This window comes from Amphiprion ocellaris, chromosome 20 (genome assembly GCF_022539595.1).
Source record: "Amphiprion ocellaris isolate individual 3 ecotype Okinawa chromosome 20, ASM2253959v1, whole genome shotgun sequence".
Taxonomy (NCBI): domain Eukaryota; kingdom Metazoa; phylum Chordata; class Actinopteri; family Pomacentridae; genus Amphiprion; species Amphiprion ocellaris.
Genome location: NC_072785.1, coordinates 12190739 through 12218529, shown reverse-complemented (window position 1 = coordinate 12218529; position 27791 = coordinate 12190739). Strand labels below are relative to the sequence as shown.

The window sequence follows — 27791 nt, the reverse complement described above, 5'->3', positions numbered from 1 at the left end:
AAGATTAAAGAAATAAAGTATCTAACAAAATGCCATTAAATCAAAGGGAAAAAGTTAAGACAAAAAAACATTTATAAAGTAGGACAAAAAAAGACGTAAGAAAATCAAGAAGTTTATTTAATAACTAAAGATGTAACTTTGTAAATAAGTGTTGTAGTCTATTTCACTTATTTGATCGATAGGTGTAGTGAGAGACAGGCAGACAACGGGGTAGAAATAAGAATGAGGGCAACTCATACAGCACGGGGTTGCGAGCGGGAATCGAACCCGGGCCTCAGCGTTGGGGACCTAGTACATGCGTGAGTGGCTTAACCCGCAGAGCTATATGATCACACATGTTACCTGTCAGCAAAGGTGTATCAATCCAATAGAAAGTCTAGGGGTAGGGTTAGGGTTACAGTGGCAGGTCCTGACAGTAGCAATGTACAAAAACATGGATATTAAATTTACATATTTTCATAATTTAATATTAAGTCAAACTAGCCAAAAAATTCTTAAAATGAATGTGGGGTTTTCCCGGTGGATTTTGGCCGTGCTATATATAGAGCGGCCAAAATCCAACGGGAAAACCTGGGATTAATTTCTCTTAATATTCGGCTGCTTCGTTTGGACATTAAAAATATTTATGTGTAATATTAATTTAACCCTATTTTTGCATTACTACTGTAAGGACCTTGCTCTGTAACCCTAACCCTACCCCTAGACTTTCTATTGGATTTATACACGTTTTCAAGGCCAGAACATGTGTGCTCATGTAGCTTTACGGGTTACGCCTCTGACGTATGTACTAGGTCCCCGACGCTGAGGCCCGGGTTCTATTCCCGCTCGCAACCCCGTGCTGTATGAGTTGCCCTCATTCTTATTTCTACCCCGTTGTCTAGCTGCCTCTCACTACGCCTATCCAAACAAAAAGTGAAAGACACTAGTACACTTATTTACATAGTTCAATGTTTCTTTACAAATAAACACCTTAAAGACAATAACACTTTTACTAGGATTTAAACACAATTTACTATGAAAACTTTACATATACAATTACACATTAAAATCTACTACAAGTTCTTAAAATTACAAACTACAACAGTTTATCTAAACATTTAATAGTGAAAATAAGATTTTAACTCATCACATCCAATAATACTTTTCACTCAACAATTACACATTAAAAAGACAAAACATTTGGACATCTAATCTAATATTATAAAATCATAAAGAATGACAAAAGACCAAGACTAAACTTTTAAGATGAATCTAAAAACAGACTAAAAATTGGAACAACACCACTGACACTTTTGAATATCTAATTACACAGAAGACACAATAACAAAATCCAAAATAACAAATAAATATGTTAGAACATTTGCGCTCTTTGCGCTCTTTGCGCTCTTTGCGCTCTTTGCGCTCTTTGCGCTCTTTGCGCTCTTTGCGCTCTTTGCGCTCTTTGCGCTCTTTGCGCTCTTTGCGCTCTTTGCGCTCTTTGCGCTCTTTGCGCTCTTTGCGCTCTTTGCGCTCTTTGCGCTCTTTGCGCTCTTTGCGCTCTTTGCGCTCTTTGCGCTCTTTGCGCTCTTTGCGCTCTTTGCGCTCTTTGCGCTCTTTGCGCTCTTTGCGCTCTTTGCGCTCTTTGCGCTCTTTGCGCTCTTTGCCTTTTTCAGGCAACTTCTTGGGTTTACAGAAACCACCCTTCAACTCCAATCCACTGACACTCCACACCACAGACCACAACCTTTCCACTCCGTTATCATCCTCCACAAGGTTCCCAGTGGGGATTCGAACCGTGACCCTCCACATGACAGACACACAACCTATGTGTGAGCTATCTTTCACACAAGGTCCTTCATGGACTTTGTTGTAATGATGGTTGAAAGAGGTTGTCATACAGCCAAAGTATGTATATATTGTAAATAAAGCTGCTGTAACAATGTAAATTTCCCCTGGAGTGGGGAGAAATAAAGAACTTTATCTTATCTTATCTTATCTTAAAAAGTGTCAAAAGAGCCCTGGGCTGGATTCGAACCAAAAACCTCCTGGATGAGAGGCAGATAACTTACCACTGTGCTATCCTTCCTACTGGGTGTAACTGTTAGTTTTCGTAAATGATGGTACACAAAACTATTAAGGAGGTGAAGATAATAAAGGTACTAAGGTGGATTTCAACCGGGGACCTTCAACATGCCAGGCAAAAAACTTACCTCTACACCACCTGTCCTACAAGATGCTGCTCTAACTTTGCTTAAATGATGCTAGCAATTAGTACTGGAGCATCCAAAGGACACATAAAAAGTGTGAGTGGGGATTTGAACCATGGACCTTCAACATGTGAGGCACAGAACTTACCTCTGCACCGCATTTCCTACAAGGTGTTGTTGTAAATTGGCTTAAATGATGGCATCAATCAGTACTGGAGCAATCAAAGGACAAATAAAAGGTGTGAGTGGAGATTTGAATCATGTGAGGTACAGAACTTACATTGTAGGTTTGTTTCTGAGACTGAATACACCCAATCTCATCTGATCTGCAAAGCTAAGCAGGGTTGGGCCTGGTTAGTATTTGGATGGGAGACTACCTGGGAATATCAGCTGCTGTAAGCTTTTTACTTCTCCTCACAACCTGAACAAGACACTGCTGGTCATTCACTAGAGACAGCTATCAACTAAAACCTCTTGGTTTCTTTATTATACACTCTATGAGGTGGATAAGCTGCAGCTCATGCTGATTTATTGCTGGTTCTGGTTGGAGCCAAAGAACAAAGGCGTCACCTGTTGGAGCAGCTGATGTCCTGCAGCCTCTTCACCACAGAAAGCCTCTGACAGCTTCAATTCTTTACACTCTGACTGCAAGACACCAATCACATAGGAACATATACATGTGTGGAACAAAGAGCTGAGCTGACACTCAACATGTGTTTGACCATTTATTGATAAAGACATTCAAACATGTCTAGAGATAGAACACCAACGCACAGTGTAAGAAAGGTCAGAACAGACTTCACCTGCTCAGGAAACTGAGGTCCTTCGGGGTGCAGGGAGCAATTCTGAGGACCTTTTATGGTTGTGTGGTGGTATCAGCCATCCTGTATGGAGTGGTCTGCTGGAGCAGCAGCATCACGGCTGCAGACAGGAAGAGACTAAAGAAACTGGTTAAGAAAGCAAGCGCTGTCCTGGGCTGGTGTTAGACAGGAGGATGATGACAAAGCTGTTGTCTATCATGGAGGACATCTCCCACCCCCTGCAGGAAACAGGACCATCACCGGCAGCTCCTTCAGGGACAGACTGCTTCACCCACAATGTTTGAAGGAGGTCCTTCCTTCCTGCAGCAGTCAGACTGTGTTCAATCAAACCTGCTCCCAGTAGTTCAGATCACCCATGAAGTAACTGCAATAAAATGTAAATAAGTCAATATGTGCAATTTCACAAGATTTTTTTTTTTACAAGCATTTCTATTTCTTCTCTAAGGAGAAAGCATCTATTTAAATCTGTGCACTGAGTGCTGCTTTTCTTTTTACTTTTTTTCCTATCTGCTACTGCCACACTGAAAATTTCCCCACTGCAGAATCCACCTATCCATCCATCTATCTATGGTCCATCTACCTCCCTACCTATCTATCCATCCATCCATCCATCCATCCATCTCTCTCATAGGTGTGGGGGTTGATTCACCTGTTCTCAATCACCTTAATCCACGAAGGCCCGGTTCTTCATTCTTCCGCTCTCTGCCAGACCAGAGACTTTGAAACCAGAACCTTTCTCCTACAATTAGTCTGGTTTCCCCTTTTTGTTTTCACCTTGGTTTAGTTATCCTTTCTGTGTTGGTTTTAGTTTCATTCGTTAAATAAACTCCTTGTAATCTTTGACCTGTGTCTGCAGATGTCCTGTGACACCAATGATCCCATCTGATATTTAGCATGTTTTCAATTATTGGTCCCATTTCTTAAAAAAAAAAAAAAAAAAAAAAAAAAAGCCCCCTGAAATCTGATCAGATAAATGAATGTGAAACTACTTTGGGTCTGCTGCAGCTGCCTCCCTCTGATCTTGTTCCTGCCCACAGCACAATCTGATCAGTGAAACACTGAAGGACAACTTCAGCATGTAAAACATAAATAAGCAAAGGCTGCAACTCGTGATTATTTTAATTTTAACTTAACTTTATGTGCTGTTCAAAAACTTTATTTTTTCTGCAAATGTGTAGTGATTCCAAATCTTGGTTATTGATCTCCTTGATTACAAAAAAAATCTGTATCGACCCGGAAAAAAAACAAACATGTCAGGCACCCTATGATGTTAACTGTTTGCCTGAATGTTTTTGTTTAAAATCCTCAGTAATAACCTTTGACTGGTTGCTCTTAACCCTGTAAAACTCACTGCTGCAAAAATACAACATCAGCTTATTTTTTAATTACTATTTTCTATTATATATATCTGAAATAAACCCTAATCTGGGGTCTGACAGCAGCGTGAGGTCAAAGAAGCTGCCATCAGCTGCTGCACTTCTGTCCGTCCAGCAGATGGAGCCATGGAGCTGCAGTGAAGTGAAGAGCAGCACAAGGCAACCACCACTTCCATCCACTGACGCATTCAATTTGACTGACGCTAATGTTTTATTGACTTCCAACCACTAAACCAATAAAAGCTGCAAGCAGCGTTGGACGAGTCCTCGCATCCGAGCGGCCCGACTGGCCCACGCATATCCACCAGGAGGCGCTGCAACTGAGAGAGTAAAGTTTCAGGCAGATTGGAGCATGTACAGGCTACTTACACAGCACTTCCTGTTTCATGGCGAGAAATCCAAAATGGCCGCCAAGTGGTGCAAAGATGTGATTAGGGCCGGACTCTGATCATACATGTAAAATTTCAGGCAGATTGGAGCATGTACAGGCTGGTTACACAGCACTTCCTGTTTCATGGCGAGAAATCCAAAATGGCCGCCAAGTGGCACAAAGATGTGATTAGGGCCGGACTCTGATCATGCATGTAAAATTTCAGGCAGATTGGAGCATGTACAGGCTGGTTACACAGCACTTCCTGTTTCATAGCGAGAAATCCAAAATGGCCGCCAAGTGGCACAAAGATGTGATTAGGGCCGGACTCTGATCATGCATGTAAAATTTCAGGCAGATTGGAGCATGTACAGTCTGGTTACACAGCACTTCCTGTTTAATGGCGAGAAATTCAAAATGGCCGCCATGTGGCGCTATGACTGTGAGTGTATATCAACCTATGGACGTGATTAGGGCTGGACTCTGATCACACATGTATAATTTGAAGCAGACTGGAGCATGTACAGGCTAGTTAGACAGCACTTCCTGTTTCATGGCAAGACATTCAAAATGGCCGCATTCCGCTGGTAACTATGGCCACGCCCTCAGACTTTTGCGGAGCGTTTTGATAACTTTTGATCAACCATGACTGGTGTCCATCCTGACCAAATTTGAGCTCTCTCGTGGTTACGCTGTTTGAGGTTATAGCTTTTGAAAATGTCCAAAAATGACAAAATTGTCCAAAATATGAATCATATTTCAAAATGGCCGCATTCCGTGGCTCGCCATTTCCACGCCCTCAAACTTTTGCAGAGCGTTTTGATAACTTTTGATCAACCATGACGGGAGTACATCCTGGCCAAGTTTGAGCTCTGTCGGGGTTAAGCTGTTTGAGTTTATAGCTTTTGGAAATGTCCAAAAATGACAAAATTGTCCAAAATATGAATCATATTTCAAAATGGCCGCATTCCGTGGCTCGCCATTTCCGCGTCCTCAGACTTTTGCGGAGCGTTTTGATAACTTTTGATCACCCATGACTGGAGTACATCCTGGCCAAATTTCAGCTCTCTCAGGATTACGCTGTTTGAGTTTATAGATATCAAAAAATGTCCAAAAATGACTCATAATTCAAAATGGCCGACTTCCTGTTGCATTATGGGTAATGATGCAAGAAGCTTTTTTGTGCGTCTTGATGAGTTACATATGTGTACCGAATTTCAGAAGTCTAGGTCAAACACTGTCCGGGGGCTGAATTTTCTTAATTTTCTAGGGGGCGCTATTGAGCCATTTTGGCACGCACGCGTGCCATTTCCCTAAAATATCAAATTTTTCGCCGGTTCTGATGTGTGTGGCGATTTTCATGCGTTTTCGTGTATGTTTAGGGCGTCAAAAAGGCCGATTTCCCGGCGGACGAAGAAAAATAATAATAATAATAATTCTTAGGGTTTCAATAGGTTCCTCGCACCACTTCGTGGTGCTCGGACCCTAATAATAATTCCTAGGGTTACAATAGGTTCCTCGCACCACTTCGTGGTGCTCGGACCCTAATAATTCCTTGCATTTCAATAGGGTCTTCGCACCATTCGGTGCTCGGACCCTAATAATAATAATAAACCCACGGGTTTCAATAGCGTCTTCGCACCATTCGGTGCTCGGACCCTAATAAAATATTTCATTCATTTTTTTTTTTTTACAAGAAAATTTATTAGTAACCTGTTTGAGCATAAGCCTTTGTAGACACTGCAGGACACACTACCTTAAAAAGCTCCAGCCAGTATCATCACTCAAATTAATACCTTGAAAGTCTGAATTTCTATCACTTCCTTTAGAATAGGCAATCTGCTTCCGAATTTACCAACAGATGTTAAATAAATTAGATTACTTTTAACCGTTTCTGACATTAAAATGTAAAATGTTGCTGTCTGCAGACACAATCACATCTTTTAAAAATAACTTTTTGGGGGGGACTTTTTGCTCTGTGTTATATAGTGACAGCTGGAGACATTTTAAACTGTGTTCACTTCGCACTTTTTTTGTAATTTGTAATGCATCACAAACTACAAGAGGAACTAGAGGACTAGAAGACCAGTGGTCAAGTATAAGGGCAATTACAAGACCACCAGGATAAGTTTTGCAGTGAAAGTGAAATAGCAGAACCCTCATTATCAAAGCCTCCTTAACCCCAGCAATTTGCCCCAGTGGAGCTCTTCAGTAGCCAACAAGCCACTGGACTGTAATTATAACGGGCAGGTTGGAGATATAAATATACTGTATGGAACTGTGTTTAACTGAGTGAAACTTTCCTTAAAAACTTACTTAATAAGTTCTTTCCTATCTGGCAAAAATAGAGTACCGACAGCATTTCTTTTGCTTCCTTTTTGTTAGCCTTTATCACCCACTAGTGTCGTTTCACAGCATATCTGTTGCAAGCTCTGGAAAAAAGACACTGCCTGCCATTCCGTGTCCCTGCCACAAGGTGGACTCCTCATCTCTGTCATAAGTTTTTATTTAAGAGGGAGCAAAGTCAAGATTAGCCTCAGTGTTGCGCTTATCATGCAGGACATACCAGGACTGCTCTTCAATTCCGCTTCTTTTCATATGAATCACTGCAAAAGGTTTTGTCACTAAAGCACAAATCATCACGGATCTTTTCATTGGTCTTAATTTATTTGTTTGCATTTGTGAAGTGTTGCTGTCGTCCTTGCAAGCCCTTGGTGATTCTGACACTAATTAGAAGCGTCTTTGCATAGATATTGTCACAGTTGTGAGTCATCCTTTATAAACTCATCAAGCCTATACCTGCTCATTCAAAAACCCATAGACACACAAAAGTAGAATACATTAGTTGCTCTGAGTCTCATTCATCTTTTATTATGAGATCTTTGTATGGTTCTGTAAGCAAGAAATAATGTAGGTTTTCTATAGAAGTATTTTCAATGAATTTTTCATGCCTCTGTGTTGACAACAGCTGTGTCGAGAGGAAATATATTTTCAGGTTTCCTGTCCTTATATAAGTCTGTCCGGGAGTTTCTTCAGATTTGGCACAAATGTTTCCTTAGACCCAAGGATGAAGTAATTAGATTTTAGTGATCTATGATCACTGTGATCTCACAAGACACGTTTTTGGCCATAACTCAAGAGTTCATATGTTGATTATGACAAACTTTCAAAATGTCTATTAAAAATAAATGGTGAAGTGATAACATTTTATTTCCAAAGGTTCTGGATAAACATTTTACTATCATTTATCACAGAAGCTCTGGAACAGAAGGGGAAATTGTAAGGGTATTTTACATTTGGTCAGATACTGAATTGGTGACGCTAGTCTCGGCCCACCGTGAAACTGGTAGTAATTGTATAGATGTTCTGTGATGCCAGGTTGAAGACCTGTGCAAATCAGAATTGGAGCATCAGAATTTGTAGCTTCTTTGCAGAAACATCCATATTTAAAGCTCTGATACTGTCATGGTGACAACTTTGTGTTCTATCAGAATCAGGTTTATTGGCCAACCGCATGTGAACACAAGGAAGTTCACTCAGTTGTCTAAATATATTACATGAATCTGAACAGACATGGATGTAACGTACAACTTTACTGGCTGGTGCAGGCATAAAACTGTGAGATGGTAATTCCAGTCTGCAATTTATCAACACTTGACATTTACATATATTTCCACATGTCTTTTAAACTTCAATCATCCCACACGTGTGTTATCACCTACAGTCATACATTACCGTCATTACTAGTTTGTAGTTCCATTAACACGATTTTCTAAAAGTTAACATCATGCAGGTCAATTGGGTGAAATGGTGACCCCTCCACCCCTGAGCTACTGTATGGCATGTGATTAAATTGCACTGAAGAAGTCATGACACAGGGTTAGGAATAACCCAACCCTTGCAGAAAACACACACACATGCACGCACACACACACAAGGGAGAATAACATAATGTATATCACAAGGCTTCCTCACCAGAGTGGTATTTTATTTTAAATGTATATTCACAAGCATTTTTTTTTAAGTATGCTGAAGGGCGGCACATAAAAACACATTACGCCAGAGGTGAAGTAATGTGTGTGAGTGTTAGACAACTGATTGCACTGAGTGTATAAGTAACACAGGCAAATATGGATGGCAAACCAGTAGCAGTGACAAGACATTTGACTTGTGAAACATGCCTAGGACAGTAGCATGGCATGCATGTATCATATTCTGCCTTTCAACTCTCAATCATTTTTGGGTGCTTGACTTTTTTTCCCAGGGGCTTGTTGACTGGTGCGGATTGGACAGGTGGCATAGCATGGAGAAGAGCTGGCCATTTACCAGCCAATAAAAATAGCTGTGGTCTCCATGATGTCACCGGTGAGTAAATCATAGCTCCTGAGTGTAGACAGAAAGGCAAAATGAGAGAAATAAAAGACAGATTGCTTGTAATCGAGTGCCATGAGTCTCCTTGCCTCTTTGCATGTCTCTTTTATTGAATAAACTAATTTAATCCTGATTTTTGGCTCCTTGTTGTAACTTTAAATCTGTATCAGTGTTCTTTATGTCTTTCTCTGCATGTGCCATACATCTGTCGGTGTATGTATACATCCATTAAGACGTAAGAGAAGAGGCAGTGAAAGACCACCACACTGCCCATGCCAACCACCAGTAACGCTGCCATCTTCAGCAAGTCACACTGGCTGCAGTTGCCAGAAAGGGTGTACAAACTAAAGCCGGAGTCTGATCTCACTCCCATACCTGGAATTCTGAAGCCACAACACCATGCTGCTGATGAGGAACCTGATCAGTCGTAAATCTTCCCTGTTTGACCATGTGACACGCCAAATTTGTGATTCTACCCTCTGTCCTCCCTGCGCATCTCTGTCCCTCCACCCCGCTGCCACCCATAGTGCCCTTCTCACTGCAGCCCCCTCTGGAAAACCGAAGCAGGAATGCCAGGCAGGAAGGTGACAATCCCACACGCCCAGATTAGTGTTTCTGTGTGCATCCTTCATGGGTTTTGTACGTGTTCCTTTGGCTTTATATCTGCGCATGTTTGTTTGCTAGTATGTGATTTTGTGATTGTGTGTGCCTGACTCCGGTGACCCAGCGGCAGTGTGGCGGCAGAACAGTCTTAGTAATAGGATGTTAGGAATGTAGCACTTGTCAGCCTCTCAGAGGATGCTGTTAATTCACATTCTGTCCATTTCAGAAGGTTAGCCTTTAATAAACAGCGAGCACTGAGTGTATTTACCTGTGGGGAGCTTTTCTGTCTGTTGTGAGATTTGAAGAGTGCAAATGTCTTTTTAATATTAATGGTATTTGAAGTTGTGTTCGTATATTGCAGCTCAGTTTTATTACACATTTTCTTAGATGACTTGCATCACCTAAAGCTACCACACAGGAATCATAACTAACAGAGCAATAATAGCAGAATCACAGTGTTTTTGAAGAACTATTCAAAAGAACATTAATGTCGGCCATTTTTCAAAGCATTACATTAACTGTTAGATCCAAGAAAGTGCTTTTCCTGCCGTCTAAAGTACTGTTACCTTAAGTATGGTATAAAATGAATTTGCATGGCCTTGAAAATTGTTTGAGAATTAAAAAAGCATTTAGTGCTGGTCAAAAGTTACAGTGTTTGAAATTTGAGCTGCCTGAGCGCATTTTTGCAGGGAACTAAATCAACATGGATATCATTAAACAACCAGTTAGGGCTAAATGATATTCATATAACTAAACAGTGAGCGTATTCCTTAATACTGATAGGAGGATTTTGAGAATTTTCTAAATTTATTTAAAGAAATACATTGAAATTACTGAATTAATTGAATTGAAATGTTGAATTTCAGACAACAAATTTTTCAAGATCCAAACTCCCATTAATACAGTATGCTGTTTTCTATTGGAATAAAATGTAGATATATTGCCTAGTAGTACAGTCAGTGCTTAAAACATATCTGCAACACAGATTAGAAAAACTATTAAAGCAATGAAATGTCAGTCCCTCCCAGTTGATTTTTAAATTGTGTTTAAATTGACACATTAACCTGTGTAAAAACTATGCTTCTGTATATTCTGTAACATTGACATTAATGTAAAATTGCTTCTAGTAAAATGGCTAATGCTAATATGACTCTAAAAATTCTTTCTTTATACTTAACTGACTTATAGACTCAAGTCTCTGGAATCCTGGATCCTGGTGGTCTGTGGAGACAATGAGGAGGTTGTTTTAGGAAGAAAATAGCTGCACACTTGCACATCCTATCACAGAGGATTTATCACCAACATTTGTGTAGAAGGCTGAATGAGCCAGACCTGTCCATATGTGGCCTTTTGCATATGTGTGTGTGTGCATGTGTGTGTCAGGGCGTCTGTGTTTCCGATGACACTTACTGATGATTTTGAACAGCTGAGATGAGTTTGTGTGGAACTGGACAACGAGGCAGCTGTACATCTCTGTCTTGGACATATACACACACACACAGGGACACACATAGACATTGAGGTATATAAACAACAGTGGAATCCTGAGGTCCAACCCCCTCGGGACCAAGCCAGACTGAGACCTTAATAAAGGACTTGTTGTTTCAGGAGGTAGCTTATATGGTTTCGGGTTCATATTGCAACAAGCCCCTCTTTACAGACCATCACCAGAAGCTTACTGATTACATTCTCCTGATTAGCATCTACATCGTAATAACCGTACATTATGTACGACAATTTCACTTAAGTGGCCTTATAAAAGGTTGGCAGCTGTGGATGTGTGCAATTATTTTCTTTAAGATACTCAGGCATTTCTAGCATAGAGTATAAACTATTAATGGTGGTGTTGCAATTTGAATAGAGGTCTAAATAAAACCAGGTTGCCATTACCACCGCAACTGGCCTGCAACATCTCAGCCAATGAGAGACTTTGCCTGGTCAGACCTCTTGTAAGAGGGGTGGGGTCTAGATGTGCTGAAGGGTCACAAGGAGTGATGTAACCTGTGTTTATTTTCAGCATATAGAAGTAAATGTAGACACACAGACACCTCTACACGCACCCGCTCACAGAGACACACACAAGAGCAACTGCACGCTCCTGCACATACTGTTCTTTACATGCAAAAGTTTTAGCATGTGTTATTCAATATCAGCGGCAAGCACAAAGTACCGACAGACTGAGTTTTAGGCCTTGGGATCGCTGCCATGTTTCTGCAAGTTGCCTTCTTCCTGGTTTAGCCACTTGACAACAAATGCTGTATGTGTGCACACGCTCTCAGTGCTACACACACACAATCACACGTGCAAAATATTTGGCCATTTCAGGGGAAGACGGGGTGATAAAGTAGAGAAAAGGTGTGTGTGTCACTAGGGAAGACAAGCGGGAGGCAGAGACAGAGACAAAAAGAGAGACAGACACACAGAGAAATTTAGTCATGGCCATTAATACTAATAGTAGCCTCCCTTGCCTTCCGTCAGCTGCAGCTGTTGATCACGCTGGTGTAACAGTGAGCTTTCTAGCATTGCATCACTGTCTTTCTCCCTGAGCTCCCTGTGCTGTCCTGCATTACCCTGCACGTATGTGGATATAGTAACCCACATTGCACATGCTGCTGCAAAGGCAATGGACTGAAATACAATTAGTGCCCAAATAACATTAGCACTGATCAGTTTGAAAAGTGGATTTTCACATTTCAAATCACTCAGTAAGTTTATTGCAGAAACAGGTCTTTTGTTGCTCTTTTAAGGTGATATGCAACACAGTACTTTACAGTATTATACTGCAGATCTGTGCTGTAGAATCAGTTTATTAAAACAGTGATGCAAGACGAAGGGAAAGTGAGAACTTTAAGTATTGCTCGTCAGCTTTATCCACTGCTATTTAAGAGCATGCTCAATTCATTAACATGCCATTAAACTGCTGCTAGTTATTCATACTATGTGTGATGTATGCATAGCAAGATGTTGGTCATGTTCTCCATCTAGAGAACGCAGCAGACTGACGATGTAACTTCCCGAGGAGCTCGTCCACTAGCATACATCAGAGACATTCCACCTCATCTGACACTCGTCCATGGAATTCTGCAAATTTTCCACACTATTCTCCTAGGCATTCTGAAGTGCCTGTCAAAAAGACTGGCATGCCCAAACATCAAGCACCTGTAAACACTTAAAACGAGAGTAATAGGCTACACTTCAGGGACAATTTATCTAACTTGCTGTTTTTCAGGTCTAATGTTTCCTGGATGATTGTTGCACACAGATACATAATGAATTCAGTGCCCCTGTGGTGTTTGTGATTGTCACTTGGTATGTTTGTGTGTGTGTGAATATATCTTTTTGTTTGCACTGCTGATAGGTGATAATTTGTCATAGATTTGTGCGGAGTCCCTTTCTCCTCTATGCTGGTATAACCAGTGTATGCAACCTATAGTTGACACCAATGTGTCATTCTGGGAACACACTAAATACTTCAGATGACTTGAGGGTTTACTTGGCAACCGACGGCTGTTTTAAGACCATGGATACACTTTCGGCTTGGACTGAGCACAAAGTTTTCAAGTATCCACAGTACATGGAGGAATAAAAAGTCACAGAATTGCATGCATCATGTGCTCATTGTTGTGTGGCTGCTTATTAAGCTCAATGACTTCATCCAAATCTATTTGTGTAACTGGATGACATGCTATTTAACCTTTATTTTACACCAGGATTAAGATGTTGTGGAGCCGTAATGAGTCACAAGCTGTTTGAAGCATTTCTAGAATACACTCTTCAATACATTTTATATTTAGATTTTTTTTTTACATAACCTTTACATAATTAACATCTATATATTAATATAGGATGTCCATGTCCACAGCTTTTAAACCAGTTAATTTGTACTATCAAACAAAACAATTAATTTGCCAATGGGCAATCAATAATATGCAGTAGATGTAGTGTCTTGGTGAGCGTGTTGGTGGTGGTGATGTGGGTGGGTGGAGGGGCTGGTAAAGGTGGGAGGGGTTGACACAGAGATGTACAGGACAGGACACCCTCATGCTTACTCCATAAACCTCACCACATTTTGCTGCCGCAGCTGTTGTGGCGCACGCAGGGAGCGGAGAGGTGCGCTCCTTCTGGGGTGACCATGTCGAGTCTGGCACGGGCTTTTTCCACACTGATCGGCGACTACTGAACCCGTTTCTCTTCGACAAAAAGAAAAACGGAATGTTGTCCCTCTCTCGCTCACTAAGGTCGGTTTCAGCAGAACAGTGAGGACACCGCTCATTTACCATGAGCTGTTTGGATGTTATGTACCCAGCCTATGGACATTACGCACCGTACGCACCGACTGCTCCTGCTTTCATCAATAGCTTACAGGTAGGAAGTGAGCAAATGCTCAAATATTGATATGATTTTTTTATTTATAATATTAAGGGGGGATGAAAGTGGTTGAGGTGAGGAGCAACTGTTAGGTTAGTTTACGCAGCTTGTGCGTAAAAGCAAATGACCTGATTAGAGCAAATACTGAAAGTGTTTTCTAAGTTCGTGATTCAAATATTCATTTGAGTTATATAGCCATTTTCAAATGTCTGCATGTGCAGCACTGTGTTCCTCACCAAGCACGCAAGTCGTTCTGCACCCACTCATATCTTGACGCACGCACACTAGCGCGCATGCATTCACATGCTGCCACACACACAAAGAAAAACATTATGTCAAAATGTCTCATAGGCAGCTCCAGAACTGTCCTCTGCAGCACCTGTCTTAACCCTATCCCTGCTCCTCCCCTCCCTCCTCCTCCGCCTGTCCTCTAACCCCTCCTGACAGGCTCACACAGGTCTGAGCAGCACTTCTCCTCACTGCCGGGATTTTATGGACACTCCCAGTGGTCCCGAGGGGATGTCTGGGGGCCCAGGCACTGGAGGATCAACTTCCTCCTCATCTTCATCCAGCTCTTCCTCTTCCTCCTACACCCCTGCGGCGTCGAGGCCAGAGGAGGGCCCCAAGGAGAAACAGGAGGCCCCCGAGGCAGAGTACCTGACTTCTCGCTGTGTCCTCTTCACCTACTACCAGGGAGACATCAGCAGCGTGGTGGACGAACACTTCTCCAGGGCCCTCAGCTCCTACATGGATGGAGAGGGCAAACGGCGGGCGCCAGACCAACAGGGTGCAGGTACATCTCACTGTGCATGCATGAACACTATTCATGTAAATAAGTAAGATGGACAGCCATCCTTTTTTCAGTCATGTAAATCTGCACTGCATTTCTGCTGATCGTGGACATAAGAAGAACTTTGAATGTATATGATAAAGAACAAAAACAAACAACCAAAAAAATCCAATAATTCCCAAACAATATTTGAGTTGACTACACTACATGATGTAATGGTTTTACAACATCATTGATGAATTTTTTTGGACCTTTTTTTAAATATGCATGTCCTTGCATTAGTCAAACTGACTTTATTATTACTATGATGTTTACAGTACATTTATTCCCTGAAGCCTGCCATAAAAGTTGACTATATAGAGATACAGGTGGGTTTTCTCCTTCACCACACTCTAAAAAATAATATCTGGGCTGAACATCAATAACATCAAAAGCAACACTTCTTATCAGTCTGTCTGTTCTGACAACATCCAATGAAATTATGGTCCATGAACAAAATACTTTGAGTTCAGAGAATTAGCTTTTCCTCTATAATTGGTATCGGTAATTATCACTAACTAAATGATTGGTCGCATAATTGCAAATTTATAAGCTGATTATTCAGAAAAAAAATCATTGTTCCAAGCAGCTTAGAGAGGAAATTTCCAGTATTATGTACTTAATTATCATACTTATGAGCCTAAGTTTAAGCTGGCAAATAAAAAAACAAACAAATTTCCCTAGTGATACACAGAGTAGAGTGGAATCCTGACATCAAGGTGAAAGAAATTTAGCTATCAAGTCAACTTCATTAGGTTACCTCAACTTAAATTTAGATTTAATTCAACTAACACAGAAAGTTGAGTTTATACTACACGCAATATTAAGTTGATGCAATTACAGAATTACTATGTCAACCCAACTGATCAAAATAGTGTTGCAAAATAAAAGGTTGATCTAAATCATTCATTTAGATATTTTTAAATCTTGCAGTCATGCATTTGTTCAGAGGTCTGAACAGGTCCCTTGAATTACTTTTTAGAGTGCAGGATGTTCAATGTATTTATGTGAGCGCATCTCCCAGCAGTTGTCACAGTTGAGGCATTTTGCATCTTGCAGTCTTGAGGCCACACAGAATGAGCTGAGAGTTGTGCAGAGCACAGCAGAGTGTCAGACAGGTGATGTGATCAGGTGACAGGACCGAGGGGTTGCTTGTTGGAGCTGTTGTCCCTGGGGAGGTCAGGGCGCAGGGTCAGGAAGGTTAGGAGCTGTGGGCCGTCCTTTTTGACGCCGGTTAGGCAAGAAGTTTGAAGAAAAGCAAGACAGATCCTTGTGTGCTGCTGGTTTTGGACCGCGAAAAATCAAGAATTCAAAAATACGTTTGTTAGGTTTGCCATAAACTGACTAAAAGTTTAAACATGGCGTTATCTTGTTTGGTATGAATGGCAACCTCACCACATCATGATGCTCTGGGATTAATATTCTATTATGACTCATGTTAATGACTTAACAAATTTTCTTAGTAGCCACTAACATATTCCATGTTCCAATCATGACCCCAAAAGCTTCCAATATTGTGTAAAATTTGTATTGTTTTAAGATGAATTTAATTCTTCTTAGTTATTTTTCTGCTTTATTTTTTTCCGTGCATATGAGGCAAGTAAAAAAGGTTGCCATTTGAAAATCTTCTGTATAAAGTCCCTTTCTACCAGCAGCATGACGATATCCCTTGGATATCCATTTAGGGCCTACAGCCACTACTCCCTGAGTCTGCTGTCGCTGTTAGTCTCTTTCCTTGTTCAGCCGGACGTCTTCATTTCGGCACGAACACACGCTCCCTGCCTCACAACAGATGCTAAGTTTATACATGGCCGTAAGCGCACAGTCTCGCCGGCGTATCCCCTTCAAACGTCTCCATGGCTGCCATTCTGACTCACGCTCCAGCTCCTGCCCCACAATGGCTGCTCAGGCAGTTACCCGCCTGCCGGTCAGATTTATATATGTTGTGGTCAGGGTGATAGGTGCAGGAGGGAAACACTACCTCTCAAGGTGCTGCGCGGTGTCTTTTTCAGAGGAATATCTAAATATAAAATTATACTGCTAAAAACATATAATGGCTTGCTGACATTTCGTCAAGGGCGAGGAGAAGGGGGGAGCAGAGAAAACAACAGGTGGGGGTGCAGGAGACAGAAGAGAGGGGTGGCGAGTGGAAGCACTGGGCCAGCATTGCATGTCTGAGTGTGTGTGGGTGTCTCTGTGTACTTGAGTGTGAGACTTTCAGAAGCACTGGGCTGACATGAGAGTGAGAGATGTCACCATAGCGAGTGATTTAAGACTCTGTGGGCCTTGGGCTCCCTCCAGGTCAGAGCGTCGGCCTTATATAGAATTCTAGGGTATAGGGACCTCTCTCTTTCTCTACCTCTCTCTCTCTCTCTCTCTCTCTCCCTCTGTCTGCTAGAACGTGGTTGTGTTTATTCTTGTGTCTTGTTGGGGCTGGGGCTGTGTGACAGTATGATCCAATGGGGAAGATATCTGGGCCAGAGGGTGTAGCAGTCATGTGAGCGACATCTACGTTTTAGCACGCGTTGCTCCTCTTGCACAGCTCCAGCCTTCAACTTAGCCTCTGTAAATCAAGTGATTCACGACACAGTTGTGCAACTGTTCGTGACTTGGCCTAAATTCGATCGTTGTTTACCCTCTTTCCTTCTTGTCCACCTCCCCTTCTCCACATTAGATACCCCCTCACCTAGCAGTCGACGAAGCTTCCCCCCATCATTCTGGGACAGTAACTACCCTTCGCCTCAGAGCCGCTCCCACTGTGAGACAGCTTCCTATTCCATGGACCCATACGCATCAGGGCTACACCCTGGCCTGCCGCATCCACATGCTCATCCTCACCCACACGCTCATCCTCACTCCCACCCTCACCCAGCGGAGAGCTGGGGATATTCTCAGGCCCAAGCCTATGGGCCCCCACGGCCTCTCCATGAACTGTATTCACCGGCAGCGTTGGAGCCCCACTATGGACCCCTGCTCATGCCCACCGTGAGGCCACCTCATCTCCCTACCTTGCCAAGCCACTATGAAGTGAGCAAGCTGGAGCCTACTGCCTCCTGGCCCAGCCTGCTCCCCCCTGGAGACGTCAGCCAGACTCTGGCACTCAACATGGATGCAGGTATAACCACTCAGCCATTTCAGGCTTTTGCAAATACTTTCTGGATTGTACGAGTTCTCTTTTATTCACAGTTTAGAAACTGTTTGTTGGGAGAACATGCAAAGGCAGACACTGAAACATCAGTGGAGAGGTTACAAAAGGTAAATGAAAAACAAATATACTTTTTCTCCATGAATGTTTCGAAGATCGAGTGCCCAATTGGTATCCAACACTGTGCAGATTCAGATTTTTTCTCCGATTAACTGCTAGAACACTTTACCACAGGCGTTCTGAATTTTAAGTATTGGAATGATTCAATCAAATACAGAAGAAAACATGCATTCAAACAACAGTTCACACAAACATACACTCTCTGGCACATATAGCTGTATCATCTTCCAAACCTTATGATACCCTATGTAGGAAACACATCCCACGCATGTAGACACACACTCTCTCTCTTTCACACACATACACACACAATACATCATAATCATCACAGAAGCTCTTCCCCCTCCCTCCAAAATAGGATGTTTGGCAAAACTAGACTCCATGACAACCTGTGTTCTGTTGTTTGCCGTTGTCCTCCTCATTGTTTCCTTGTCTTCTTTTTTCTCCTCAGGCCTCCAGCAGCACAAGAAAGGCAAAGAGCTGTACTGGTTCTAATGAGCCCTTCAGTCACACTGACCAGCCATTACCAGATCCAATTAGTCCCTGGACCTGCTCCGCTATTGAAGCAGCCTGGCCCTTTATCCCCCCACCACCACCACACACACATGCTGCATCCCCATCTATCCACCCCCGTCTCTCTGCTCCTAGCCTCCCCTGCCAGCATACAGCCTTGCTCCAGGTCGACGTGTGTGCACCATGGAGATAAAGCAGAAAGAGGGAGAGAGAGGAACAGGGAGAGAGACAGTGTGTCTGAACTGTCTGTAATCTGTGCTGCTGCGCTCCCTTTCTCATCTCTCTTCCACTCTCCTCTCCTGCCGCTGCCGGTGCAGCACAGACCTTGGCAAGGTGCGAGCCACCAGTGACCTGTTTGGACTGAGAAAGACGGGATCACAACAGACTTTTGCAGAGGACAGAGAGATAGAGGGATGAATGGAGGGACAGAGGGATGAATAGCAGCGAGCAGGGATTTCCTCCAAAGTCCCCGGTTATCTCTGTCTCATGCTCTGTGTTGGTACAGTGGTTGTCATTATCCACTTATCTGCATTTCACAAATGCAACATGCAGCGATAAACAAGAGCAGCAATTATGGCGGTTTCTGCTTTGTGACTGTCATCATGAGGCCTTTTTTTTTTTCAGTTGTTGTTATTATATATTTCTGTCTGAAATAAAGTGTTTCTATTTATTGGTGTTTATGTGCATTTCTAAAATGTTTGGTTGGCCAGTGTTCTGAAATGATTGTTTCAGTGTTTTCTGAAAAGAGAGAGGTGATAGAGCTGACCATGCCATGTGCTCTTGGTGGCGTTTCTCATCTATCTTTTGCGGAGAATATCACCAAGGTCATTTGTCCTAAAACATAGCAACATTTGTTCAGTTTAACAGGAAGTTGTTTATTTCTGAACGCTCTCAGATGAGATTGTAGTTTCAATTTGATGATGTTGTTCCATTTGAGTTCTTTATTTCTCTGTCATTTTTAGATTTTTTGAATTTGGACTGTCTAAATATTTTTTGGGAATTTCTTTGTGTGTGTGTCATTTCTCATTTTTGTGTCCAAAAAGATTGTGATGTCAATAAATATTTTTATGGTACGTTGTCACATGTCCCAAATGTTTCCTATATTTGACATTATGAGTGATAATAGATAAGACTAATTCTAAGGAAATTGTGGACAGAGAGAGCTAAATACTTACAGACAGTAAATAGTAGTAATAATTTCAAGAAACTATGGCCAGAAATGGAAAGAATGCAACTGGTAAGCAGCATAGGCGTAATATGGAGGCTTTTAGATCAGTTACTGATATTTTAGTAGCTGTGTGAATTCAGCAGACAGTAGCACAGCCAGATGTGATCAAGGTTGCGCAGCGCGACTCGTCTTATTTAAAAGGCCTTCCATTTGAATTCCTGCTCACATTCACAGTTTGTCACCTATAAAGTGGGAACGAGTGGTGAATGCCAGCAATGTGTAATCAGAGAAGACGCCAGCCATCCCAGCTATGCACCAAATGTTGCTATGTTATTGATCCGATAATCAGATTATGCTCTAAGGTATGCCAGTCTGGGCCACTGTCACAATTTAGCGGCTGTTATGTGTGACCCCCACTAAAGAGCAGCCAAATATGTGATTGGCTTTAAGCTGAGGAAACACATAGAGTAATGAAATTAGAAGAGTTGGGGATAGCTTTCCCCTCAGTTAACCATTGCAAAAATCTTGCTTCCTTCTCACACCAGTATCGTCGCTGGGTTTCTTTTCACACCAGGCCCTGCAGGATCTACTGCATATAGTTAGCATGCAGCAACAAATACTGTCACATTATTTTACTTAGCTGTCAACAAACCCTACATTGCATTAATATTTGCCATATGAACCGCCACATACTGTAGCAGATTGAGAAAAACTCCAACGCAAATCAACTAATCATGGATGCTGGCAATTACTGTGTTAAAAATTGATTTATTCTGTTTGTTAAATTTGCAAATTCAGCAGCAGAGCATGTCATGTAAATGTACTAACATAAACTTAAATGTGTGTTCATGAAGTTAAACATTACATGTGCAAAGTCTAAAGATATGCTGCCCTCTCCTGGTGTGTTCATACCACTGCAAAAGCCTGCTATAAATGAAGGAGTTTTTTCGGATCTCACTTAGTACAGGATGACCAGTTGCAACCAAACCAGCATATATGGTACTTTTCCAGTAATCCTTGAATCTGTGAGACAAAAAGTTTACAATAATATCCACAAACATCTGACCAGTATTATCACTTTGTACAGGAGTTACAGTTATCAGATGCAACATGATGATAATATGGATTTATCAGTAAGCCAGTGCAAATAGCTTGTGTTTGCTCCACTTATGCAACCACGAGACTGAATGAGTCCTTTATGTAAAATTTTTAGAAATGTGCATATGGCTGCCTGGCAACACGGGAGAGAGCATATTAAAAAAAAAACAACAACCCAAAAAACCCCCACGTAAATGTAAAAATTTTAATAGAGAGTACAGTGTGTGTAGTGTAATCATGAGCAGAGGCAGTTTTGGAAAAAACCCTCTTAGATTCGCCCCCTTGAACTGTAAAACTCCACATAGGGAAGTGAGCATTAGTCCGCAGCATTACCGAGCATTTTCTGAGAACAGCTGATCCTCTCGGCTGCATCATCCATCGGTTTGAGTCTCATTTTACAGTAAGACAAAGTCACATTCGGTCATCGGTGGAAGTCAGATGATACAGATTAATCCACATTTGTATGATCATATCAAGGAGTCAAACAAACACATCAGTTTGAGACAAAAATGAATTCTGATATATCTGATATGAATGTGAAGCATTTTCTGATACTGATCATATGATTTAATCAGTGCTGAAATCATAAAATGTTGATTGTCTTCGACCCTCACTAAATTATGGAAAATCTGCTCTAATCTCTTTACAACCTGAGACTGAATCTGTTTACTGGCTGCATAAAGCACTAAACAAGGGGTAGTTTTAGTCACCATATTTTCCGATTCATGCACATCATTGTTGTGCAGTTTATTGTTATCTGTCATGTACAAACTATGGGAGACAAATAAAACTTGATGGCATGAGAAAAACATGCTGCACACAATGTGGACGTTTTGGTAGAAATCACAAAACTTGTGTTCCTTGCACTTAGTTAGTTTCAGTTTTGTGTTTGTAGAATCAACTAGTCAACCCCTAAACTTCGATCTTTCTTAAGATAGTGCACACTAGTGTGCACAGACTTTGATCTATGAACTTATGAAGTTTTCCTTCCATGCTCGTTTTCACCGTTGCGCTGACTCATGGCCTGATCTTGTCACTTGACCGTTGTGGTAAATGATTGATTGTACATAAGACAAATCACAACCTTTATGTCTGTACTGAGTTTAGCTTAGCTTCACAGTGAATGTCAGTATCAGCCGCTCTTGACATGTATAGGAAACTATAGGACACTATACGACAACGTTTCACAGCCTTTTCTCCAAGGCTTGTTTTCCGTGTTCACAGAATTTCACCTATGGCACAGTCAAAAAGTCAGAAACAAAAACACTACACTGAATCACACAGACATTCATGCATTCATGTGGTTCACTGCAGATTCACCTAGTTTCAATATAAAATGTGACCTCAATTAACCCAAAAGCGTCTGTCATCTATGCAAAGGCTTTATATAAATATTCCACGACACGTTGCACTTCTTCCACTACATTTCTGGAGGAAATTTTGTACCTTTTCCTAAGGATTTAGGATTACCATGACCCCGGATGACTGCAAATTTACACAGATTTATTGCATTTTTTTTCTCTACTGCATTTGTCTGACAGCTGTACTCACTTTCCATAAGATTTGACATTAAATAGTACATTATAAGCATAGTTGTGAGTCAAAGCATTGCGTAGCAGCCCCATTAATCATCTCACAATTCCTCAGAATTATCTGGTTAAATTCAGGAGGGCCCAAACATGTGGTTAGGAAGACAATGCTTTACTATCTAATTGTATATAAAATAATTAAGACTAGCTTTGTGACACTGATACAGATTATCAGTACAAACAATCCAATATGTAATATGGTACATATTAGTCACAGAGGCCATTTTTCTTTCACTTTCAAGACTTTACCATGACTTACTGATTTAAGGTAGGATTTGAATGCTGGGCTTTAATTTGTAATGAGGTATTTTTACATTGTAGTATTTCTTTTACACGAGTGAAGGGTCTGAGTATTTCTGCTACCACTTGTTAACTGCTCTGTTTTGCCTTCTATGAGCCAGTCTTAAAAGGCTATAAAGCACTGAAATGAGGCAAAAATGCAGCAATACATCAATGTTTTATAATCTTAATTTATACATGTCTCATAGGAAGCTTGTTTATCAATACTTTTGACTGTACAAACAAACATTCAGATACACAAGACAAGCTGAGAGGAGTTTGATGACATCTGGAAATTTTTGCTTAGTTCTCAGTTTTTCCTCACTTCATAACCTCTTTATGGTTTGAAGCATTGCCATAACACTGAAAACCTTGTGACATCCAGTCAGGCAGACGTGCAGTGAGACATCAGTTACAACATAACTGCAGGATGTTTTCATAGAAAAATGAGTTACAATCTTGTTTAGAGTTGAAGACCAACTCTTTCTCCATTTGCTTACTTCCATTATCTTTTAGAAATAAAACAAATGAAATAAATTGCTGACTCTGATTTTAATTTTTTTTTTTTTTGCCTGATTGTGTTATTCAGTCTGATTTTTGTCAATTTCATTATGAATAACTATTTGCCGTCATGCTCTTGACATTGGTGGTTAGGTGAGTTTTGCACATCAAATCAAACCTGCAGTCAAGCTGAGAAACAGGATGTTTGTGTGGAAACTGAAAGGAAGTCTTGAACAAGTGTAAATGGAAAGACTCATGAATCATAAATCAAACAATATCGAACATGGAGAAGAGTTTACTGGAATACGTGCATGTATGTTTGTGTGTTTGTGTTTCCAGTATTTCAAAACCTCCAAAATTCCACAAAACTTTCAGGCAAAAAGTTGCAGCATTTGCAGGCATTTTGACAAGGTTGGCTGATGTTGTTTGTGCCAATAGAGGGAACATATTTCAGCCCAGAGTCTCCTGAAGCAGGAAAGATGGGGCAGCACTTCCGATCATTCATGTAAATCGTTCAAACACACTTTCAGTAAGTGGGTGTTTGCTAAAGTGCAGCCAACATTCTTGAGAAATAAAAACACCTCCAAGTTCCTTCTTACATATTTCCAGCGTGACATCATTTCCTTTAATCTAAAACATGTGACAGATGGCACACAGTAGGACTCGCATGACTTATTGTTACTGTATGTCAGTTTTGGTTTTGTTTTTTCAGAATAATCACCATCTCTTTGTGGTTAGAATCAGAGTACTGGGAAGAACACAAAACATGGTTTGTCCTGTAAAATGCAGTGCAGACAGATTGTGTTTCGTCTTCATGTGACTAACTCCAAACCAACAAACTGCTGAGAAACTGATCATGCCCTCAATGTCTGTGTAGTTTCTCATTCATTCAGGTCATGGTTATCTAAAGTTGTTTAAATCAATCCAACTGGACTTTAAGAAAGTTCCTTGAAGACGTTTCACCTCTGATCATGCCCTTATAGAAAATTTTAAAACTCCAAATGAGTTATTCATGTCACTTATGTTCCTTGTTTTGCTGAGGCTTGTGTTTCCCAAAAGAATGCAATCACACAAGTTTGTCATAAAACAATAACTCCGCCTTTTTCTTTATGATCTGCCCTGCTGACAGCCACCTGACTGGAATACTGCGTCCATAACTGCAGTCTGCTATATAAGGACTCGTCTCAGACACCTTAGATCAACCTTCAGGTGCTTCTACCTTGGACTTTATCACACACACCGAAGCGGAGGCAGGTGAGTCGCTACAGCACAGATAACAACACACACACAGGCGATCACACATCCTTTCTGTAATGCACTTACAGTGATGCAAAGAAATGAAATAGAGACTCACACAAATGAAAAAGAGTTGGGGGAACCAGAACCGGAAAATGAGCTGATACAGCAGCAGTGTGCAAGTGGCATCCCTCATCATGAGAGAAAGCATTTGTGAAAAAAACTGAGTTGAAAGAGAGCAACCTCGACCTGTGTGGTTTCCTGCAAGTAACAAAGGATCTCTGCTTTTTGTTAGTGCTTGTGTTCAGTCGAGATGAAGCTGCTGCTGGTTGTTGCTGCTGTTCTGGCTGTTGCCAGCTGTGCCAGCATCTCGCTGGAAGACTTGGAATTCCATGCCTGGAAGCTGAAGTATGGTAAGACAACACAGACTATTTACCTTTTATTTGCTTACATGTAAAATCATTATCTGTCACAGATTATTTCCTCTATTCATTGTCTGATTATTTCCTTTTCTGACTGGCAGGGGTGACCTACCACTCTCAGTCCGAGGAGGCTCTCCGCAGGCAAATCTGGCTGGAAAATCGCAAAGTCGTGCTGGTACATAACATCATGGCAGACCAAGGAATCAAGTCTTACCGCCTTGGTATGACCTACTTTGCTGACATGGTATGTGCAGAACAATATGCATGCATTGTTTGTGCCCTCATTTAGCTTTTAACCTTAGTGAGGAAAAACTGAATGGCATTTTGGATGAAGAACCTGTTACAAATTAAACCGCATTCTGTCCCTCTTCATCAGCACAACGAAGAGTACAAACACGTGATCTCTCGGGGCTGCCTGGGCTTCAACGCTTCTACGCCCCGTGCTGGCTCTACCTTCTTCCGGCTGCCTGAAGGCACCAAGCTGCCCAACGAGGTTGACTGGAGGGACAGGGGATACGTCACTGGTGTCAAGGATCAGAAGCAGTGTGGTTCCTGCTGGGCCTTCAGTGCAGTAAGGACAACTTCTCTTTTCTGGTAGTGCAAGAAACTTTGCACAAGTGTTCTCTGATTTAACATTCATGCTTCTGTATTCCAGACTGGCTCGCTGGAGGGTCAGACCTTCAAGAAGACAGGAAAACTGGTGTCCCTGAGTGAGCAGCAGTTGGTGGACTGCTCTGGTGACTATGGCAACATGGGCTGCACGGGAGGCTGGATGGACTACGCCTTCAAGTACATCCAGGCCAATGGAGGGATTGACACTGAGGTCTCCTACCCCTATGAGGCTGAGGTAAATAGAAAGCAATGTGGTTGGAAAAAAACACTGCATATATAATGTCTTATTCATGTAAAATAGAAACTTTAAATGTAGTCTTGTAAAAAGCTGAATGGAGGACTCATTCAGACAGTGTTACAAATGATGGCCCTCTATGTAAGAGATACAATACTGTCATCTTGTGGACAAAATATATAGCAGCTCAAAACCCTAAAATGACCTGAGTACAAAACCTACCATCACTGCTCTATGGACTTCCCTCAAAATCTTATACATTTTGAGAATATAGTGCTTGTAAAATCTTATTTTCTCTGGTATATACTTAATCACTGCTTTAATATTGTGTCAGCATCATATTAAATTTGGCCAATCATGGCATATTTTCTCTCAAATAGGATTTGAAGTGCCGTTTCAACCCCACAACTGTTGGCGCCACATGCACAGGCTACGTTGATGTGAAACAAGGTGATGAAGATGCCCTGAAGGAGGCCGTGGCCACCGTTGGACCAGTATCTATCGGCATCGATGCTTCTCCACTGTCCTTCCAGCTCTATCAATCAGGTGGATACTTTTACACCGTATATATACACTGTGTTGCAGCAGCCAAGAAATATTCTTATCAAATACAAAAAGAAATAGGAAAGGTTCTTCTTTTTGCTTAATTCACATGCCTGCATTTCCAGGAGTGTATGATGAACCCGATTGCAGCAGCGTTGAGTTGGACCATGGTGTTCTGGCTGTGGGTTATGGTACTGACAGTGGAAAGGACTACTGGCTGGTTAAGAACAGGTAAGTACCTGAATGTATTGCTATCATTTTCCAGAAGGCAGCATAGAGGCATCTTATTTATAGCTGCCAGTGTTGAGTGAAAATGAAACCCAGTCCGGATGTCATCAAATTTTAAATCACACCTTACTGGGAACTGCCACCCTCACTTTGTTTCTATGCAAATGCAGGATATTGGGTTATTGTTACTGTTACTGTGACTGTAATTCAGTTTTGCATCCAGCAGCTGAATGTTATATGATACTATAATGATTTTAATATTGCTGTGTGTTTCTGTAGCTGGGGTCTGGGATGGGGAGACCAGGGATACATCAAGATGTCCAGGAACAAGGACAACCAGTGCGGTGTTGCAACTGCAGCCAGCTACCCCCTCGTGTAAACAGGTGAGAAGAAATTCATCTTTACTTTTACTTTTGTAATCACCAAAAGCTATTTAAAAATGCACTTTTAAAAATCTAAACATCTGAAAATCTGCCCAGGTGAACCTGAAAATGTATGTATGTGTACTCTACAGTTTATTGTCCGTTAACTGGTTGTTTCTCATGTTTTTTGATTTGCAGGCCCAGAAGTTTCCTCGGCTAGGAGAAGAATTGTGAGATATAATTTACTTTAATTTTTTTTTTTAATAAAAGAAACTACTGAGTTGTACAAAAGTACTGTACTTCTGTTCATTCTTGGACGTTATTGGGGAACAGACTCTGTATTTGCCCTGTTGCACTTTTAATAGAAACTCTTGTAATGAAGATTGTAAATGAACACAAACAAATAAAAAGTTTCACACTGAGCTTTAAAAATTACACATTTATGTGTTTGTCTGTGCTTGTGTTATGTGGCTTATAAACAGAATAACACCCACTGACTTTGGTTATCGTCCGGCATTTCCTGTAGAGCCCCCACAGATAACATTTTTGTTTTGCAGAGAAATGTCTCAACAGCTATTGCATGGTTTGCCATGAAATTTTAAAGTAGAATGCAAATCTTTTGGATGAGTAATACACCTTAGGCTATCACTTGAAAGAGCACAAGTTAGTAGAAGTCAAAGATCAGGTGTGTCACTTTGAGGATATACATTAGGGTAGATCACTGTGATACTGCCTTCATCAGCTGAATAATATTGTAAAGCTAGAGTATGCAAGATAATAGGAATAAAAACTGGATTTTGCAAGCATACAACTGAA

The 27791-nt window shown here is 41.3% G+C and overlaps 2 protein-coding genes across 2 annotated transcripts; both read left to right on the top strand.

Annotated features, from left to right (window-relative positions):
* Positions 1-13767: 13767 nt before the first annotated feature.
* On the top strand, positions 13768-19780 carry vgll2b (vestigial-like family member 2b). The gene is made up of 4 exons (XM_023277458.3): positions 13768-14092; positions 14543-14888; positions 17599-18039; positions 18641-19780. Exons 1-4 carry the CDS (start codon positions 14006-14008, stop codon positions 18682-18684), a joined length of 918 nt encoding a protein of 305 aa, XP_023133226.1. The 5' UTR covers positions 13768-14005; the 3' UTR covers positions 18685-19780.
* Positions 19781-24444: 4664 nt separating this feature from the next.
* Positions 24445-27410, top strand: ctsl.1 (cathepsin L.1). The gene is made up of 9 exons (XM_023277424.3): positions 24445-24591; positions 24869-24986; positions 25097-25239; positions 25372-25566; positions 25651-25842; positions 26223-26388; positions 26511-26616; positions 26893-26996; positions 27174-27410. The coding sequence occupies exons 2-8, from the start codon at positions 24887-24889 to the stop codon at positions 26990-26992; spliced, it is 1002 nt and encodes a 333-aa protein (XP_023133192.2). The 5' UTR covers positions 24445-24591; positions 24869-24886; the 3' UTR covers positions 26993-26996; positions 27174-27410.
* Positions 27411-27791: the final 381 nt, after the last annotated feature.

Bases quoted from the DNA above. Each gene is read 5' to 3' on its own strand.
- ctsl.1 (XM_023277424.3), top strand. From the start codon at position 24,887: ATGAAGCTGCTGCTGGTTGTTGCTGCTGTTCTGGCTGTTGCCAGCTGT. The intron at 25,240-25,371 runs GTATGTGCAGAA...CCTCTTCATCAG, and splicing joins TGACCTACTTTGCTGACATG to CACAACGAAGAGTACAAACA. The intron at 25,567-25,650 runs GTAAGGACAACT...TCTGTATTCCAG, and splicing joins CCTGCTGGGCCTTCAGTGCA to ACTGGCTCGCTGGAGGGTCA.
- vgll2b (XM_023277458.3), top strand. From the start codon at position 14,006: ATGAGCTGTTTGGATGTTATGTACCCAGCCTATGGACATTACGCACCG. The intron at 14,093-14,542 runs GTAGGAAGTGAG...CCCTCCTGACAG, and splicing joins CTTTCATCAATAGCTTACAG to GCTCACACAGGTCTGAGCAG. The intron at 18,040-18,640 runs GTATAACCACTC...TTTTCTCCTCAG, and splicing joins GGCACTCAACATGGATGCAG to GCCTCCAGCAGCACAAGAAA.